At 50.3% G+C, this 19018-nt stretch overlaps 8 protein-coding genes across 8 annotated transcripts; 3 read left to right on the top strand and 5 right to left on the bottom strand.

Annotated features, from left to right (window-relative positions):
• Positions 1-121: 121 nt before the first annotated feature.
• On the top strand, positions 122-1408 carry AUEXF2481DRAFT_3382 (uncharacterized protein; the record flags this gene model as incomplete). Its single annotated transcript, XM_013490288.1, has 1 exon — positions 122-1408. One exon carries the CDS (start codon positions 122-124, stop codon positions 1406-1408), a length of 1287 nt encoding a protein of 428 aa, XP_013345742.1.
• A 407-nt stretch (positions 1409-1815) lies between these two features.
• Positions 1816-5133, bottom strand: AUEXF2481DRAFT_63600 (uncharacterized protein; the record flags this gene model as incomplete). Its single annotated transcript, XM_013490503.1, has 2 exons — positions 1816-1917; positions 1978-5133. The coding sequence occupies 2 exons, from the start codon at positions 5131-5133 to the stop codon at positions 1816-1818; spliced, it is 3258 nt and encodes a 1085-aa protein (XP_013345957.1).
• A 2060-nt stretch (positions 5134-7193) lies between these two features.
• On the bottom strand, positions 7194-8363 carry AUEXF2481DRAFT_3380 (uncharacterized protein; the record flags this gene model as incomplete). The annotated part of the gene is made up of 1 exon (XM_013490287.1): positions 7194-8363. The coding sequence occupies one exon, from the start codon at positions 8361-8363 to the stop codon at positions 7194-7196; it is 1170 nt and encodes a 389-aa protein (XP_013345741.1).
• A 473-nt stretch (positions 8364-8836) lies between these two features.
• AUEXF2481DRAFT_3379 (uncharacterized protein) lies at positions 8837-9407 on the bottom strand (the record flags this gene model as incomplete). Its single annotated transcript, XM_013490286.1, has 3 exons — positions 8837-8910; positions 8961-9290; positions 9353-9407. The coding sequence occupies 3 exons, from the start codon at positions 9405-9407 to the stop codon at positions 8837-8839; spliced, it is 459 nt and encodes a 152-aa protein (XP_013345740.1).
• Positions 9408-9742: 335 nt separating this feature from the next.
• AUEXF2481DRAFT_38095 (uncharacterized protein) lies at positions 9743-11098 on the bottom strand. Its single transcript, XM_013490470.1, has one exon. It carries the CDS (start codon positions 10929-10931, stop codon positions 10077-10079), a length of 855 nt encoding a protein of 284 aa, XP_013345924.1. The 5' UTR covers positions 10932-11098; the 3' UTR covers positions 9743-10076.
• A 795-nt stretch (positions 11099-11893) lies between these two features.
• AUEXF2481DRAFT_27816 (glycoside hydrolase family 5 protein) lies at positions 11894-13391 on the top strand (the record flags this gene model as incomplete). The annotated part of the gene is made up of 2 exons (XM_013490375.1): positions 11894-12342; positions 12452-13391. The coding sequence occupies 2 exons, from the start codon at positions 11894-11896 to the stop codon at positions 13389-13391; spliced, it is 1389 nt and encodes a 462-aa protein (XP_013345829.1).
• A 1332-nt stretch (positions 13392-14723) lies between these two features.
• Positions 14724-17070, bottom strand: AUEXF2481DRAFT_3376 (uncharacterized protein; the record flags this gene model as incomplete). Its single annotated transcript, XM_013490285.1, has 2 exons — positions 14724-16202; positions 16252-17070. The coding sequence occupies 2 exons, from the start codon at positions 17068-17070 to the stop codon at positions 14724-14726; spliced, it is 2298 nt and encodes a 765-aa protein (XP_013345739.1).
• A 623-nt stretch (positions 17071-17693) lies between these two features.
• On the top strand, positions 17694-18740 carry AUEXF2481DRAFT_63518 (uncharacterized protein; the record flags this gene model as incomplete). The annotated part of the gene is made up of 2 exons (XM_013490500.1): positions 17694-18412; positions 18470-18740. The coding sequence occupies 2 exons, from the start codon at positions 17694-17696 to the stop codon at positions 18738-18740; spliced, it is 990 nt and encodes a 329-aa protein (XP_013345954.1).
• Positions 18741-19018: the final 278 nt, after the last annotated feature.

Raw genomic sequence — 19018 nt, 5'->3', positions numbered from 1 at the left:
GACAAGTTGAACAATTTATCTGGAAAGTCGCCAAGCTGTGAGAGTTTGAACTTCTTGAGCCTTCGGTTGCCCGCCCGCTCTCGTCACCGTCAACACCAACATGGACTAAATCTCTCTCTAAATGTCGCCAACCCTCGTCGTCGACGTCGGCGCATGGTCTCTCAAAGCTGGATACGCCGAATCTGATGGCAACAACAACAATTGCCATGTTGCGCCTAATTGCATCGCCAAGTCTCGCGACAACAAGACCTATGTCGGTTCCCAGCTGTCGCAATGCGTCGACTATGGCGAGATGACCTTTCGCCGGCCTGTCCAGAAGGGCTATGTCGTCAACTGGCCTGCTGAAGTTGCTATCCTGGACAACGAGCTTCAACACCTCCAATGCGACTCGAGCGACACCAATCTGATCATCACCGAACAACCAAATGCTCCATTACAGCTTACTATGAACCTGGATCAAATCGTCTTTGAGCACTTTGACTTTGCTGCCGTCTATCGTACCGTTGCCTCTTCGTTGAATGCCTACACTGATACAAGATCCTTGTTCGGTGATCCTCCCGCCGCACATGCCGAACACGTCCAACCAGCCGATGCGCTCCTCGTGGTAGACAGCGGACACAGTCACACAACAGTCACCCCTTTACTGGCAGGTCGACCCATCCACTCGGCTGTCCGTCGCTTAGACATCGGTGGAAAGCACCTCTCCAATTACCTCGCCGAACTCATCTCCCTACGCCATTTCTCCCTCATCGACGAACCCCACATTGTCTCCCAAATCAAAGAAGACGCCTGCTACCTATCCTCCGACTTCCCTGCCGACCTAGACGCCGCGAAAAGGAAGGATCCTAGCATTGTAGTCGACTACGTACTGCCTGATTATGAACGCCATCATCGCGGCTTCACACGCCCCCACGATGCCTCGTACAAAGCAAAAATGGAACGTCTAGGCGTCCGCCAACCAGACGACCCCCTCAGCACACGAGAAGAAGTCTTCCCCCTCGCCAACGAACGTTTCGTCGTCCCAGAAATGCTCTTTACACCCTCAGACATCGCAATGCCACAATCCGGCATTGCAGAAATCTTGATGCAAAGTTTGGGAGTGCTACCAGAATTACTCTGGCAACCCATGCTAGCCAACATTTTACTCGTCGGTGGAAACACTTTGATACCAGGCTTTGTGGAAAGAGTGGAGAGAGGGGTGAGGATGTTGGCACCGGAAGATATGGTTGTAAGGGTTAGGAGAGCCGAGGATCCTATCACATCGACATGGCAGGGAGGTTGTCGATTAGCTAGTGATCAAGATTTGTTGAAGAATGTCTTGATTACGAGGCAAGAGTATCAGGAACATGGTCCCAATTGGGTGACTAGACAGTTTGCTGTCAAGAGACCGACGAGTGGGAAGGAGTAGACCCTGACACTTCTTGCAACAACGAAAAAACCATAAAATATCAGGAATATAACATGCACCACACCGACATGACACAGCTTCTCCATCTATCTACGCAGATGCATTCCGTTCCTAAAACCCCTAATCTCTGCCCCATAAGGACGAAATATACTGATTTGAAAGCAATAATGTGATAAACCTCATTACTAAACATGTTTATTATCTTGTATATCCAAAAACACAGCTCCTTGATGCAATGATTCGCAAAGGCCAAAACAAACAAGCAACGCCAATGCCCGATGCCGTGAAGAAAGACTTAGAAATTTGTCTTTTCAAAAACATTATTACAAGTAGAGGTGCAGAGTTGGGGGGGAGGAGGTGCTTCTGATGATTAGAGTAAGAAAAGATGGGTGACAAAAGACAATCTTTCAACCAAAAGCCTGTCCTCGAGTAGCTTTTCCAATCGTCTTGAACGTCTCAATCTTGTCTCCAAGTGCAAGTGTGTCGAAGCGATTAACTCCCATAACCCCCTATACTCTCGTCAGTGAAAAAAACTCATGATAGATAGGTTTGGAAAAAAAAAAACTCACATCATCACTACTCCAACTACTAAACCAAAATCCAATGAGTATAGTAACATACGCCAAGATCAAAATACTCCCCTTGAAGTAATTACTCTTACCCTCTCCAACAACCCACCCCATCAAGAAGACTCCCAGGATAATGGTACACATGTCCCATTGTGGGAAGATGAGATTAAACGTGTGAGAAGCCACTTGATCGGGTTCCATCCATTGTTGCCAAAAACCTGAATACAAGACCAAAGCGGGGACTTGGAGAAGCATGACTTGTAATGCATAGGCGGAGCCGATTTCCATGGACAAAGCAATGTTGCCGTTCATGGCAAAGGAGATTGCGTTGAGGAATTCGGTCGTGTTGGGCACGAGGGCGAAGAGGGTGATGCCGAGGAATTTTTCGTCAATGTCAATGTGTTCGAGTACGGAATCTACAGTGTCGACTAGAATTTCGGCGATGACGGCGTAAGCGATGGTGGCTGTGAGTAGGATGACAGCACTCTTTGTGCGACTCCAGTTTGGAGCATCGTGGCCGCCGGATTCATGGGCAGGGGCTTCGTGCACTTCACCATGGACTTCTCCGACTTCGTCGGGGGTGGCGGCGCCTTTTGTTGCTGGGACGGAGGGGCCGGTGGATGAGGAGATGGAGCCGTGATGTTTGACACTGCCGGCGCTGGTGGAGGCCATTCGTTGAGCCTTGTGAGGAGCACGAGTTGCATCACGAGCGGCAACAGTGGCTGCAGTCGCCGCCATCTCTGCGACTTGGCGGACCAGAGCGGTGTTGTCTTCTGCGGAAAGGCCAGGGATACGCAATTTGCGCTGATGGATCTTGTCACCATCTTCTTCGCTGGACTTGGGCGGTACAAGGTGTGTTGGGCCTCCAAGAGTAGGTGCTGAGGTCTTGTCGGGTGAGTGCTGCTCGCTAGGTGCTGAGCTGCCGAAACCAGCTTGCTTCAATGATTGACCGAGAATACGCTTGTACAACTGTGACTCTTGGATATTACCGCGTGAAAGCGTTCCGATCGTGCCCATGGTGCTGTTACGACTCATGTGCGCATGAGGATTGACGACAATGGTATCAGGGATGCTACCGTGTCTAGCTTCGACGTGCAGGGCTTGGTGCTCCAATTTATCCAGCTTCTTCTCATCGAGTTCGATATTCCAGATGACAGCTGCATGAGTACGAAGCGTGAAGAGGAGACCGATGAGGTACGACAGGAACAGGAAGAAAGCGGCAAACCAGATATACGGGCGGACTGCCTCCGTAAAGAAGCGATCGTTGAGAGCAGGGACTTGGTTGAAGTAGCATCGTCTACAGTCTCTGTCTCCGTTTGACACGTCCGAGCCAAAGCACTGGTGACAGACAAGCTCATGACTGCCGTAGTTTTGGTAGAACAAGGTGGGACTGAACGATCCAATAACTGCAAAGAGCAGCATAGTCGATGTGACACCTGCAGATCTGACATTGAAGCGTTGAGTCTTGCGCTTGATTGCACCAAAGCACATTGATATGCCCGGAAGGAAAAGGATACCAGCAAAGATACTACCAATGATACTTCCTTCGACCAGTTGAGCTTTACCTTGATTGAGTGCAACACAGTACAGGAAGACCTCGACAACGGTAGAGAAGAAGGCGTTGATAGTAGCGCCAACACCCATAGAAGATTGTGCCGAGATGGAAGCAACAGCCTGGCCGATGAAGTAGGCCAGAGGAATGATAGAGAAAAGTCCAAGAACAAAGATGAAGCCAGACGAAGCAATAAAAGCCTCGACCTCCAGATACTCTCTCAAGACATAGAAGTCGAAGATGGCGAAGGCTACCATGCTCAAGAGATTGATAAGGAAGATGTTAGTACCATCGATAGTGTACTTCCAGTATCTGCTACCCACAGCACGATATGTGCAGAGGAGAACACTAGAAGAAGTTTCGCTCGATCCACGATTCGCGTCATGAGTGTCCGAGTGGAAAGATAGAGCTAGAGGATGTCTCCTCAAGTGATGGTGCAAGAGAAGTGTGACCTTGCCCATAGGAATGGTGAATACGAGGAACCAGCAGAGACCTGAAATGAACCAGAGCGAGGGCGTAATGAAGCCCCAGAAGACGGCGAAGAAGATGATTCTTCCGACAGTCCACTTTCCACGACCGAACAATCTCTTCTTGGTCTCCTGCTTATCTCCACTAGAGCGTCTACCAGGGCGGCCGAGCAAGCTGTCAGTCTCGTCGGGAGTAGTGTCGACACTGTCTCTTCTACGACCGATCAAGGAACGGTTGATGTCAGTGGGACCGAAGAACAAACGGCCTTCTTCCAGGTCACCAGTCTGCCATCTCTCATACTCTGAGATACTGCGTCCTTCGCCAGAATCTTCCTCCATGTAGGCTTCATCGTGCTCGAGCATGACATACTTGCCAAAGGGGTAGAAGATGTATCCAGCGAGCTGCCATAGCACGTAGCCGTATTCGTGACAGCCAGGAGTAAAGCGTAGAGCAAAGCAAAGCAGGGCACCGACAGCACAGAGTAATGCGAGCCACCATCCGAAGACCAGAGTCCAGAGGACGTTGAAGAACAAAAGGCCGAAACTAACATGATGACCAGGAGTCTGATGGATGTCACCTTCGGCCGTGACCTGGACCGAACGACTCTTCTTGTACAAAGCGGGCTTCCAGATACGGATACCGAAAGGATGTGTTTCGTTGATGGCCTCTTGCCTGTCCTTGAGGGTGAAGCTCTCAGCGTCGCTAAGATCAGCATCGTCGTCTTCGTCTTCTTCACCTTCCTCTTCTTCTTCTCGGTCATTTGCGGAGACAGCATCTTCCTCCTCTTCTTCCGGACGCAAAGTGACTTCGGTATCGTCCGAGTCGGGTTGCCTGGACTCAGCAGTTCGAGGCCTAGGTGGTGGGCTATCTTCTCGTTCATCCGATTCAACTCTTGCTAGTTGTGGTGGTTGTGCTGTTGGTCGTCTGCGAAGAGTGGATGCCTTGCGATTTAGGACATGGCTGGAAGAGGACGAAGCCTTGTCTTGTTGAACCTCATCTTGGGCATCGTCGACCGAGAACTCCTGACCACGCTTGGGACCGGTTGAGAGAGTGCGCTTTCCGAGCGGAGGTTTCTTGGGAGTGCCACGACTTGACACTTGAGGAGAATTCAACGAGGGCCTTGTGTGGGATGCCATGGATCCTGTTGCCGTCAGTATTCATCATCCGGGGAGCAGGCAACAGCATCTTGTAGCGACTTACCATAATTCGTAGGCCCGGGCCTCTTCTTGTTGGCATCCGACTTGGATGAGGGATTGTAGCTTTGTGCGCGAACATCTTCGGGCGCAACAAAAGATTCGGCGCGTGATGATGGGCGGTGAGAAGCAGAGGCGCTCTCTTCTCGTAGACTCTGTGTTGATGCATGTAGGGCGGTGAGGGAGCTCTGCGATGTCTCGCCCCAGTTGGACTCTTGCGACGAGTGCTGTTCGTCCTTGGGAGCCATGATTCTGTCGTATGTCTGTCGATATGGCGCGTCGAGCGCTGCTGCTGGAGAAGATCTCTCAGTGAGGCATTAAAATCTACCTTGATTGTCTGGATTGCTGATTACGGGCCAAAGCACGCTAGCTGTATGGGACTTGGGCGAATCGATGCCAGATGACTGCTGATAAATGACTTCCTTCCTTTGCAAAGTGCAATCACGCGACAGTAAAGCTCCAGGTAGGCGTGCAGGTTGTTTTAAACTGCAGACATACAGAGGCGACCATGCTTGCAACTATTTACCATGCTTCCAAGGTGCACGATACACCATCCCTGATTGCCCGTTTCTCACAACAAAGCCAACGGCGTAGCTCTGGTCCTTGACTAATGTTGGCCGTCAATGCTCTGCTCGTGAAACTCGGCCTCCCATCAAACATCGTCACCGTACCACACCGATGCTCTGTCTTTCGTATCTGAACCTCAAAACTACTGCTCACTGCCGTCCGGGCAAAGCATAGCAGAATGTTCTCACGCTTTTCTAGCTCATCCGAGCGGCTCGCGCAAATCAGAAGAGATGACGCTCCACAGCGGACCTCTCTCCCCACACAAACATTCCCTCCACAATTCTTTACATTTCTGCCCTTACTCCTTTTTTTTTGCAATTCACCACTCCCAGGCACTTATATACTTGCCGCGAAACGTTCCTGCGCTATGTTACGCGTTAGTTTAGGTCTTATCTAGGCTCGGTCTGCAGGTCCAACTGTCGGTCCGCTTCCGATCTGGAATCCAAGAAAGCCTCAAGCCAGGTCAAAATCTTATCATCATTCACCGCTGTGAAGCCGTAAAGGCTGCTTCCGAGCATCGAGCAATCGCTCCCAGGGAGTCTGTTTGTTTCACCGCTGGAAGCACAGAACATTCGCTTCCAATAAATCAGGTACTTTCCGACCACCTTGCTTGTGCAAGCAAACTTATACATGGATGCATATTGCTTCCTCAGTATGCTCAAGCATATAAATTCTGTAGCTATCTCAAGGCAGTATACTTTCTACAAGATGTAGTGCTACAGAAACACGTTGTCTCGTGATTCTTTCGTTGTGGATCCTCTCAATTGAGTAATCACATATGCCTTTCCGTAGATCATTGTAGAAGTGAACGAAAGCGATATCTTCTCACTGTCAAGACAAGCAAAAATTCTCCTTACACTGATTTCATTCAAAGGATACCCCAAGACTCAGTAGTTCAAAGGCGTTGCTCCTTCGTCCTGTCTATCTCTTATCATCTTGAATACCCTCTTCTTGTATCGAGACTCTAACTCGACAGACTCCATGGCTGCTCGGCAACTATGTTACGTCCTTTCCTATCTCTATTGCCTACGACATGTAAGATGTGAAGAACGTCTCATGTCCTACCGTACATCTTCTGCCTAGCGAATGAGAGGCCCACAATTCCCCGATTGATCTCATGGAGCAGAGGTTTCGGTGGTGCTCATGTATAGATGTGTTAATGGTATGAACCCTGTTGTTGCAGATCAGATGCTTCGCCATATCAGCGAATGATTTCTCCGAGTTCGCAATTACCTTTTCGAAGTGTATTGTGACTGTATTCAGTGACGCTTGAGCTTATCGTGATGGACTTGCAAGAAGGAGTAGCTGTTTTATTTCATTGACCACGCCTACCACCTGCCTCTTCTCTAAGATAACCCTTGCTTATCTCGCGAACATGGCTGTCGCCCGAAAACTGAGCTGTGGCAATGCACAGTGGTTTTTGCATATCAGCATCCTTAGACCGGAGGCGGGTTCAGATCCAGTCCATCGACAGTCAGATGGAAAGCATCGTTTCTTGAGTAAGATCCTGCAACATCCATGTCCAATCGACCTCTCTCACAGTCTTCAAAATCTGCTTCCACAGCCATGAACCCATCTTCGACTTCCCAAAGGCTGCCGGCAAGGACGTTACCAAGAGGATCAATGATGCAAGAACCTCCACGGCAGACGAACTCGTCAGATGGATCTTCCTCAGCAATGGCAGAAGTGGTGTTGTTACTGCCATTAGAAGGATCAGGAAGAACAAGCTCATTGCCCCCTTCCATAACAACAGACTTTCTACGACGAGAAGGCGAAGTGGAAGAGGAAATCGAAGACCTAGCAAGGATCCTCGGTTCCTCGACCTTTTTACCCACAGAGATCCAAGCTGGAAGATGACTCTTCCTAACGCACTGATTGGCGCTCAACACGAACGCCCTACTCTCCGCCGCCACCGTCCTCATCAACGGCTCCCAAGTATCCCTCGCATCCGCCGTAGGAGCAAGATATAAATTTACATTCTGACTGTACAACGAATACCTCAACAGCGGCATGTAGTTTTCCCAGCAAATAGCAGCAGCAAGACAGAGTTTTACACCGCGTATTTCGGTGACGACGGCGCGGAGAGACGAGGGTTGGCCTTGGGCCCAGACTAAGCGTTCGGAGCCTGTTGGCATGACTTTCCGTCTTTTGCCTATACAACCTTGCCGAGGACATATGTACACGACACCACAGTATAGACTTCCTCCACTGCGTTCGACGAGTCCAGTGACGATGAAAACGCCAGTTTCACGAGCGATCTTTTCCAGAAACTCTCTCGTGCCATCGCCACGATACTCTCTGCCTTTTGCAGCAGGGAGTTTACGATCTATCCAGTCATCTCCGGCTCCAAGTGGCGTATCTCCTAGATCGACGGCGGCGTGGAAGTATTCTAGAAACTGGTCGCGGCCGTGGGGTGCACGAGCTCCGACTGAAGCTCCAAAGTCGCACGTGCGTGGATAGCCTCCTAGATAGGCTTCGGGGAAAAGAACCAGATCTACGGATTCAGAGGCTGCTTTGCGAGTTGTGGTTGCCAGAGCGTCGAGGGTTTGTTGGAGGGTATCCAGTGTCCTGGACTGTGACACCGCGAGCTTGAGCTTCTTGGGCATGTTGGATTGAGGTGGTTAGCGTCCTGATTGTTGTGTTATGGAAGAGTCAGAGGTAAGGAAACAGTCATGAGATCCTTATATATGTATTTGTGAAAAGAAGAGAAAGAGAATATGTGAGTCAATTGATGACTGGATACTGATCAAGGTTCATGGTGGGCAAACAAGCGGGGCAAGCTTGCCCGAGGTGGATGGGTGTCCCCTCAACGGTATCCATAATCTTCGCCTTGCAAACACCGTAAGCAAATCCCGGTTCGGAGTTCACAGTCATCAGCTCTGTGGTCATTCTGGCAAGGATAGGAATGGTGTTGTGAAAGTCGTCTTTTGTCTTTCTTGTTCTACGTGCAATGGGATTGTGTCAGAAACGGCGCCTCAAGCACGGCCGCCCACTCTCCATGCTCGTCATAATCATGAATGTCATGCCTATTGTCTCTGATCTTCTGCAACAAATAGCTTGTAGACTCTGTTCTCTTCCTTTACATCTTCTTGGCAGCCTTGGCGAGGTCGGCGAGGGCCTCACGGCGCTTGAACTTGGCGTCCTCAATGACACCTGGAGTATGTTAGTGGCTGGGTCGGTAAGAAATGAGAGACAGGACATACCAGCATCGGCGTCAGAGGAGAAGTTGCCAGTCCACTGGACAAAGGTGCTGTTCTCGTTCTCGCCAGAGGTGACGGCGTAGCAGCGGATGGTGCTGACAACGGAGGTGTAGCTCAGGGCGGGGTTGGCGGTGATGACAGAGTAGGTGATGTAGTGGTTGAGGGAAGAGTGCTCCTCCTGCTTGACCTCGATGACGGTGCCATCCTTGAACTGCCACTTGACAATGTCGGTCTCCTCAGAGGTGCCCTTGGAGTATTCGGCCTTGTCGAGAGCAGACCAGAACTTGTTGAAGTCCTGGAGCTTGATGAAGTGCCAGACGTGGGAGAGAGGGGCTGGTTGAGCGTTCGTTAGCCATTGCGAACTTGCGACAAGCACTTCACACAGTCCAACATACCGTTGATGACGGCCGACTCGGTGACGGAGGTGCTGGTGGGGATAGCGCCGGACATATTGACGGTGATTAGATTTGGGATTGACTTTGTGTTGGGTGATTGAGAGGAAGATGATCGACTTTTGGTGGAAATTTTTGGAGAGGAAAAACGCCAGCCAGACTGGCTGCGGGGCTGTTTGCTTCGACGTCACCACCCTGTCTGAAGGAAGAAGCTATGACACCGAAGGAGCTCCTTCCGGTCCACGATAATCCAGCATCTGATCATGAAGAGAATTTATGTTCGACAGCTGCATACTCACAGCCACGTCTTGGAGAAGTGATCGCTGGCTGATACCAGAGATGAAAGACAGCTCATATACCACATGATACTGTCCGTGACCACATCGGAGGACATCCTGTTCCTCTGTGTCGCATTCCGTTGTAAGCATCTCTAGCGCTAGCTTGTGGTAGACTTTGCGCGCAAAACGAGTCAATCCGGTCCCTGCCATGCTACTGCTCGGGAACATGTGATTTGGTTTATCAGAAGTGGATCTTGGCTCGAGACATCCGAAGAGGCTGAAAGATATTGTGCAAGTGTCCAGTAGTAACAGTAAAATTGATGACATATTTATCTGACCCATACAGATAGTCTCCCAGTAGACATCTAGATTGCCATACATCCTTGCTCTATAACCATGATGCTGCCTTTATATTCGAATTGAACTAGTCATACACGAGAAGCGAATTTTTAGTTGAAGACCACAGTCTTGGTGCCGTTGAGGAAGACCTTCTCCTCCGACCACCACTTGACGGCAGCAGCCAATACTTGAGCTTCGACGTTGGATCCCTCCTCAACAAGGTCCTTGGGCGACATGGCGTGGTTGACACGAGCGATTCTTTGCTCGATGATAGGACCCTCATCAAGATCGGCAGTGACGAAGTGAGCAGTAGCACCAGTAATCTTAACACCGCGCTCGTAAGCTTGATGGTAAGGCTTAGCACCCTTGAAGGAGGGCAAGAAACTGTGGTGAATGTTGATGATTTTGCCGGACATGGCTGAGCAGAGACCAGGAGTCAAGACTTGCATGTAGCGAGCCAGAACAATGAGATCAATGTTGTTTTCCTTGACGAGATCCAGAATCTGCTTCTCCTGTTCCAGCTTGGTATCCTTGTTGACGGGAAGGTGGTGGAAGGGGATGTTGTAGTTCTGGGCCAAGGGCTCGAAGTCGGGATGGTTTGAGACGATGAGAGGAATCTCGACTTGCAGTTGCTTGTTCTTTTGACGGAAGAGTAGATCATTCAGACAGTGGCCAATCTTGGAGACCATGATCAAAACACGGGGCTTAGCAGAGACAGGGCGGATGTTGTAGTCCATCTTCATTGACTCGGCCAATTCGGCCAAGGAAGGCTTCAAGTGTTCGGTATCGGCAGCATGGCCAAAGTGAACACGCATGAAGAACTTTTCCGAAGTTGGGTCACTAAATTGTTGCAAGTCAAGAATGTTCAGCTCATGCTTGGCCAGAAGTCCAGTAACAGCGTGCACGATGCCAGGCTTATCCGGGCAGGAAAGCGTCAGGTAGTGGTCGTTTGCCTTGGAAGCCATGGTTGATGAAAAGGAAGCAGTTTGATTTGATGATGATACAACTCCGAGGCGAGCAGGGGCAGTGATCCTTGAGATTATTCCAAAGGGTCTAGTAGCTCTAAACAATGAAGCCATTCAGGAACTGGTTGCTGCTGTATGGACTCGCCTCGCTCTTGATTGGAAATGCCACTCACGGTGTCTGGAAAATTGTGTGCACGGGCCGAATACTTGCTCCGAATTTCGCATTTGGCCGACTGTGTGGTCGACAACGTTCTCGATGGATGTCCACGATGTCCTCAACAATCGCAACACACAGTTCAGAACAACCACAACAACAACAAATTTCGTGGCTTCTTCTCAGCTCACTGGCAGAACGCGAATCGCAACTTCCACATGCAGAACCAGTGTCCTGAACAACGACTGTGGCAATCTTCGTTCGGTGAGAGCTGACAGAACGAGTTTGGTTGTATTGACCTTTGCCATATCGATAAAACAAGGCCACGACTGAGACATGTAAGGGTTCCCGGACGACTGGAATCTCATCAACGCAAGGAATTTCCAACCGCACTCGCTTCTTTAGCACCTCCTCCTACCTCATGAGGCTTACTCCGGAGCGGTTCTCCTACTGAAACCTCCGATATTCTCACAGAATCCCCCAGCCTTTGACTCAGATTGTTTGACAAGCTTTTTGCACGTGTGCGTTGTGCGGCTGGGCTATCAACGATGTCCTCTGTTTCGGGCAATCCTTCAACGGTATCCCGTTCATTTTCCACGATGCTATCGATTCTGCAAAGCGGTGCCGAAGGTAAGCTGTGTAATTGCATGCCTTCAGCTATGGTATATGAAGGTATAAGAATTCCGCCAGCCATCGCAAGAACGTCTCGTTGAGCAGATAACGCCTTGGTACTTTTACAAAAGAAAGCTGCGGGCCTGGCATCTTTTGTCGAGAAGTATTGTTTGAGCATTTTTCTTCCATTATCATAATGTTTTCTTTCACCCCTCTTCTTTCTTTGCTCGCGTCTTCGACCTTGCTGGTTCAAGGTCTTCCTATGAGCGATCATACAGCACCCATATCTCGACGCGGTAGTGAAACACCGGAAGTCTTCTCTCGACGCGGCAGCGAGACTCCAGAAATCATTTCTCGACGCAACAGCGAAACTACGGAGATCGTGTCTAGACGAAACAGCGACATTGCATTGGAAACCCGCGATTCATGCGATACTGCAGATGGAGACCCGATCAGAGGTGTCAACATCGGCGGCTGGCTTGTCGTCGAGCCTTGGATGAATTGGGAACTCGTCGAAGGCACCAATGCTCCTGATCAATGGACGTTCGACCAGACCGACGGTGCAGAGTCGAAGCTGCAGTCGCATTGGGCGTCTTGGTTCAACGAAGCAGACATGGCACAGATTGCCGCATGGGGCCTCAATACGTACGTTCCACCTGAAGCCGTTTTCGACGCCTCGCTAGACCCTTGTCAGCCTTACCGGCGAGGCACAAACTGTATGACATCTTTTGCTAACGGTTCTGGAACATTATAGTGTGCGCATCCCAATTGGGTTCTGGGCCTTCAACAATACCGGCAGTCCATACATCTCCGGTGCAGATGCATATCTTGAACGAGCATTGGGCTGGGCTCGCAAGTACAACATACAAGCGTTGATCTGCATGCACGGTCTACCTGGTTCTCAGAACGGCTTTGACAACTCTGGTCACAAGGGTAATGCCGACTGGGCTGAGAACCAAGATAACCTGCTCGCCTCCACGGCCGTTCTCGAGACCATGGCAGCCAAGTATGGTACTTCATCTTGGAGCGATGTTGTCTGGGGTTTGGAGCTTGTTAATGAACCTATCGTGTGGGATGAGACCAGTGCTCGCTCTGCCCAGTCCTGGGCTGTCGACACTGTAAAGGCCATGCGTACTCACATCACCAATCCAGACTTGAAGTTAGTCATGCACGATGCCTTTATGGGAGCCAAAGCTTGGGTGCCCATTGCACAACAATACAACGCTGTAGCCGAGAACTTCGTCTTGGATGTCCACCTATACCAGAACCAAGGTGGTGACACCTCTGGTATGACACAAGACCAGCACATCGCCACCGTTTGCAACTACCCATCGACTCAATTTCTCCCCGACTCCGACCAGACCCCTGTCCTCGTTGGCGAATTCAGCGACCAGACCAACATCTGTGTCGATGCCGCCGGTGTCGTGACAGCCGGATCCTCCTGCTCCACCGATGGCTGCCAATGTTCCGCCCAACTCGACCCTTCCCAGTGGAACAGCAATCTCGTCGCCGCAACCAGAAAGTTCATGGAGGCTCAATTGGACGTCTTTGAAGAGTATTCCACCGGCTGGTTCTTGTGGAGCTACACCGGACCCGGTGCTTGGGGACTTGACAATTTGTTCAAGGCTGGTGTCGTCGGTCCCGATCACATCACTCAAAGACAGTACCCTGCACAATGCAGTTCTTCTTCGTGAGGAAGAGAAGAAGAAGAAACAATCAGAGACGGTAATGAATTTTAATGAATTTGCATTTGCATAGATGGAGATTTTGGTACAATAGATATAGCGAAACAAAGCATAGTTTTTGCTCTTTCACCAATCTTGCATCATCCCGGCTCCTGATCGATATATCATCACATGACAACATTGATACAGTAGAGCATGACCTGCTGCAAAAGATCTACAAAAAACGTCTTACAACTCTACCTCAACATCGTAACAAGAAACTTCCAACATCTCCAACAGTCCAACTCCACTTTCCCAAACGTGTGAATCTGTCGTCCAGATCTTTGCAGATCCAACATCAAGTATTCCAATTCTCACCCACGGCCGTAAGGTGTCCACGAATTACGTAGTACAACTCCTTTTCTTGACTCGACCTTTTTTCTGCAAAAGCATTTGAAATATACAATATATATCCATACAAAAAGCATACACTGTTGGCAACGAAACAAATCCAATCATAGAGAATGTCGTATGACACCCCCCCCAATTTAAGCAAGTAAATCTGCCTTTCTCTCTTTTCATAATATCTTCCATCGTGTCCTACATTGCTCGGGTCGAGTGGTCTGGTACTTCCACCGCACTTCTCGCTACACATCTCAATGCGGATACGTGAAGGCAGCAGCGATAACGGCGTCCATGACCGAACTGAATCCTTGCCGTGATCTCAACATTGACGAGGCAGGATAAGAATTATTCATGCACGCTTTCAAGGCTTTTTCGATGGGAGCTGTGAGTGGAAAAGGCAGTGGAATTGGTCAAATGCCTAGGAGGAACAAGTCAAAGTCGTAGTCTTTCGTAGATGGTGGTGCTTCGAAATTTGAGCTGTGCACTTGCAGGATTGCTTTCGCTTTGGGAGTAGGTCTACTCGAAGCTCGGAAATATGGTCAGTGACCTAGGAGGTGTGTGCGCTCGTGCCTGTGAAAGTTGTGGTTTGAATATGGCATCTCATGAGCACCATCACAGTGCTACACAATCTGTGACAAGGCAAGGTGATTTTCAGAAAGTGAGGTAGTCAAGGAGAGATAGAGTTTCGAAGGATACACAATTTGTGGTTCGTAGGTAAAAGATACAACACCAAGAAAGAGAGAAAGAAAGAGAGAAAGATATAGAGACCCCGACAATGCCGCACTGTCCATGGGACACTCGTTATGATGATGGAAGGAAACAAGAAAGAACGTTGCACTCATCCAGTGCACACCCAGAAACCCCCCTCCCAAAGAAGCTGTGACTGACTAGAAGAAAAAACACGAAACCAGACATCAAAGACATGAAGAAGGGAATCGAGCAGAGGCGAACAAGGTCTCAATGCTTAGGAGCGCCACCCATACGTTCAATATTGCTCATCATCTTGCTCTTGGATATACCTGAGGGTCTGGGCATACCTCTACCGATCCTGCTCTGAACAGGAGCAGGTGCAGCAGCAGGAGGTTCTCTGAAAGTAGGAATACTGGCATGTGGTGGAGGCGCAGGGCGACTGATACTGCGTCTGAAGTCTTCGATGGCTGCAGTGTTGCCCTCGGGAGCAGAATGTTGCAGCATGAGCATTTCATCCACAGCAGCAACCAATTCTCCCTTCTCGACACGCTCCTTCTCAAGTTCATGGATCAAGTCTGCTTGTTCGTCACGCATGACTTGGAGTTGGCGATCGAGGCCTGCGAGCTGGGCGCGTTGTTCCTCGATGGTCGAGTTTGCTTCTTCCATGACTCTGCGGTCTTCAGCTGTGAACATCATGGATGACTCGACATTGTTGTTTACAGCAGAAGACAGCTCTTCATTCTGTTTGGCCAACTCATCAAGGCGTGCTTGAAGTTCGGCACATTTCTTCTCGCCGCGTGCTTCGTAGGACTTCTTGAGTGTCGCGACCTTGGTCTCGTGCTTCTTCTTGTAGACAGCGTGGAGCTCGCGGGACACTGCTTCGACCTTCGCGTCGATCTGTTGCTGGACCAAAGTCTGGATTTGTGCTTCGTCAATCATGTTGCCTGATCCATCGTTCTTAGGGATAGCGGCACGGGCGGTTGCGAGTTGAGCTTCGAGATCGAGAACTTTGGACTCTGCCTCGTCTGCACGACTCTGTTGCTTCTCGGTCTGACGGGCGCTCTCTTCTGCACGACGGATCAAGGACTCCTTCTCCTCGTCGCTGCGCATGACCTCCTCTCGCACATTCTGGAGTAGTTGTTCGAACTCGACTCCACGTTGTTCCCATTGATTCTTCTCGTGTTCAATCTGCTCACGCTGGCCCTTCTCTTCACGCAGGTTCTCGAGGGCCTCCCCGACGCGTCTCTCAGCATCTCCTACAGCCTTCTTCAAGGAGTCGACTTCGGCTTCTCTACCAGAGAGGGTAGCCTTGAGAGACGAGATTTGCGATTGATATTGCGACTTCATGGATTCGAGTTCGCGCACGGTGATTGTAGGGATAGAGCGAGGAGTCGGTGCAGGTGGTAGCTCAAAGTCGAGCAGGTTAAGCAGACTGGTAGACTTTGCCGGGGTGCTCATCCTGGCGCCCTTGTTCGGTGAGCGTTGTTGGTTGAGGTATGAGAGTAAGTTGGGCTCTGTGGAGGACTTCTGTGGTGAACGCCGAGATGGAGTCTGTTGGACATCGGGGCGACCTGAAGCATGCGCAAAGCGTTCGATCTGCTGGGTGAAATCAATGAGGTTGGTTGTGTTCGATTGAGCGGTGCCAGGAGTTCTGGGTCGGCGGGGGGTAGGAGAGGGAGATCGCTCGTCGGAAGCACGTCTTCGAGCAGGTTTCGGTGTTGCTTGCTCGCTTTGTGGTGTCTGTTGCTGGGGCAGATGTCAGTCAAGTCAGATCGAGGGTGTGGCCAGAACTTACGATGGACTGCTTGAGAGGGCTCTTGCGATCACCCAATTTGGCGAACATGGTCATGTCTGGGACGGCCGAGAAAGTGCTGAAGCAGGTATCGTCGACGCCAGTTTCGTCAACGTCGTGGATCATGATCGAGTCATCGATGTTCTCGTCGACTTTCTCGACGGATGCTTCGCGACTGCGAGGGAGAGGTGTCTCTGAAGCAAAGTCGAGCTGCTTCACAGGCGACTTGCTCTTGATGGGAGAGTTGAAGCGCAATGTCTTTCTTGTCGAGGGCGGTGGCATTGTGACCGTGTCTTCTTCAAAGGTACTGCTACGTCTCTTCTTGACAGTCGATCTGGCTTTCAAGGGCGACATGGATTTCCTCGTGGGTTCGGGTGTAGAGGCCCTCTCGGGTGTCTTGTGCATCTTCTCGGCGTTTGCCTGGACGTCTTCGAGCTCGAAGTCAGGATCGAAAGCGTTCTCCTTGTCGAGGATAGTAGAGCGTTTCAAGAGTGAAGCCTTGTTGTCGTTGGTCTCGAAGAACTGAGTCTCGGATGGGTCTGATGGGTCTTCGAAAATGGCATCGACTTCGGGATCGATCTGCGCTTGGTCGAATTTGTTGCTGGCCATGCGACTCTCGGCTTCAGCGACGAAAGGTGAACTTCCAGCTTCTTCGTCGTCCCAGTTGATGACGCTTTCTTCGTTTGTTTGTTTGGCTGGCGTCGATGTTCTGCAAGGAGTACCAGCAATACCGTTGGTCTTCATTTTGTCTTCGCGCACGAGCGTTGCAGGTGTACGAGAGTTGATCTGCTGTGAGCCAAGCGGCGACAGAGGGCTTGCCATTGTGAGTGCTTGGTTGGTTTCAATTCTTCTCAAAAAGCACCTGTGTGTTTGCGAAAATGTAAACAAAAAGCTTGGACGCTTCTCCACATGTCGCTCGCATCATCAGCACCAATCCTTCACAGCTCACAGCTGTGGCTTGCATTGCGCCAGCTGCTCTTGCTAACCATCATTCGGTGGCACGAAGACATGTCTCTGACGCTCATCCAAGTGATTGCGACTCGTCGACTTGTTCCTTGTCTACCATGCTCGGTCCACTGAAGCTCGCCGGGGAGTCAGGTTCTGCTTGCCTCCGGCTGCTCACAATGGCGCTCAAGTCATGACCTATCGTAGAGTCTACGCCGGCTGAGCCTCTTGGTTCTTGTCAAGACCAAAGTCATCCTGATGTCTTCGTATTAGGCTCATACTGTCGGATACATGCTGCTAAGCAAAATGTACTCGGACTATGTCTTTGCCGAACAGCAGCTCCGTGCTGTGGGGACGGACGCCTGTCATGATTGCGGGGCTTGGAGTGGTGATGGCCTTCTTGCAAATCATCCTTCTTATTATTGGCCACTCGTTCATACCTTCCTACATCTTCTTCTTCGTCTTACTACTCGTTACCGTATAGTAAACCCACAGCAACCATGGATCCGTCACAGGTCAACGTCCCTCCGCTCAAGGACCTGACTATCGACAACATAACCGAGAATGTACACATGATCAACTCACAATGCGACGACCCACGCATGAAGTATCTACTCGAACGACTTGTCACTCACGTTCACGACTTTGCTCGCGAGACACGACTCAGCACAAACGAGTGGATGACGGCCATTCAGTTCTTGACCAAGGTCGGCCAGATCAGCAGCGACGTGAGGCAAGAGTTCATCTTGCTTTCCGATGTCATTGGCCTTTCCCTACTGGTCGACAGCATTGATCACCCTAAACCCGCTGCCAGCACAGAAGGCACCGTTCTAGGCCCCTTTCACACTCACGAGGCCCAACTCGAAGGAAATGGCGGTAGCATCTCTCACGACCCCGACGGCGAACCATGTTTGGTCTTGTGCACAGTCAAGGACACCACAGGCAAGCCGATTGACGACGTCAAGATCGATATCTGGGAGACGGACAGCAAGGGCTTTTATGATGTCCAGTACGCAGAAAGAGACGGTCCCGATGGACGAGCGGTCATGAAGAGTGACAACGAGGGTATCTTTTGGTTCAAGGCCATTGTGCCAGTCCCATATCCGATTCCTCACGATGGGCCTGTCGGACAACTTCTGAAGAAGCTCAAACGTCATCCTTACCGCCCTAGCCACATGCATTTCATGTTCGAAAAGGCCGGTTACGACAACCTGATCACGTACGTTATCTTGTCATCATGGCCTCACCTACGAATAGTACACTGACCATATTGTAGCGCTCTCTATCTGCGTGGGGATCCATACGAGACGTCGGACGCAGTCTTTGGAGTAAAAGAGTCTCTTCTAATTGACCTGGGTACCGTATCTGCCGAACAGGCGAAAGAATACGGCGTCAAGGAAGGCGACAAACTAATCACATACGACTTTGTGCTCGTCACTGATGAAGAGTCACGCAAGTTGAGAGAAGAAAAGGCTATGGAAGCCATGGAAAAGCTTGGTAGAAGAATGAAGCTATATCAGGGCCTGCCCGTGCCTGATGTAGATTAGGTCGATCGACTCCAAGTACGAAAAAGACGCATCCAAACATGTTGCCTTTCCGTGCCATGTGCACTACATACTCTCGTGGCTGGCATTTTACCAACGGCTCAGTGCTGACGCGTCACGATTCCAGACGAATAGCCACGTGTGGGGATGTCACTTTTGGTGAAAGACATGCTTCTTTTCGATTTTTCTTGTTGGACGCAGAGCCAAAATTCGCGCATCGAGAACACTTGCCGAGACCCCTGGTTGAGTGATGGATTCCAACGCGTTTATTCGAGGCATTA

This window comes from Aureobasidium subglaciale (genome assembly GCF_000721755.1).
Source record: "Aureobasidium subglaciale EXF-2481 unplaced genomic scaffold scaffold_5, whole genome shotgun sequence".
Lineage (NCBI taxonomy): Eukaryota > Fungi > Ascomycota > Dothideomycetes > Dothideales > Saccotheciaceae > Aureobasidium > Aureobasidium subglaciale.
Note: the sequence above shows the minus strand (reverse complement) of the source record. Positions and strands in the feature narration are given on the sequence as shown.

Bases quoted from the DNA above. Each gene is read 5' to 3' on its own strand.
- AUEXF2481DRAFT_38095 (XM_013490470.1), bottom strand. From the start codon at position 10,931: ATGGCTTCCAAGGCAAACGACCACTACCTGACGCTTTCCTGCCCGGAT.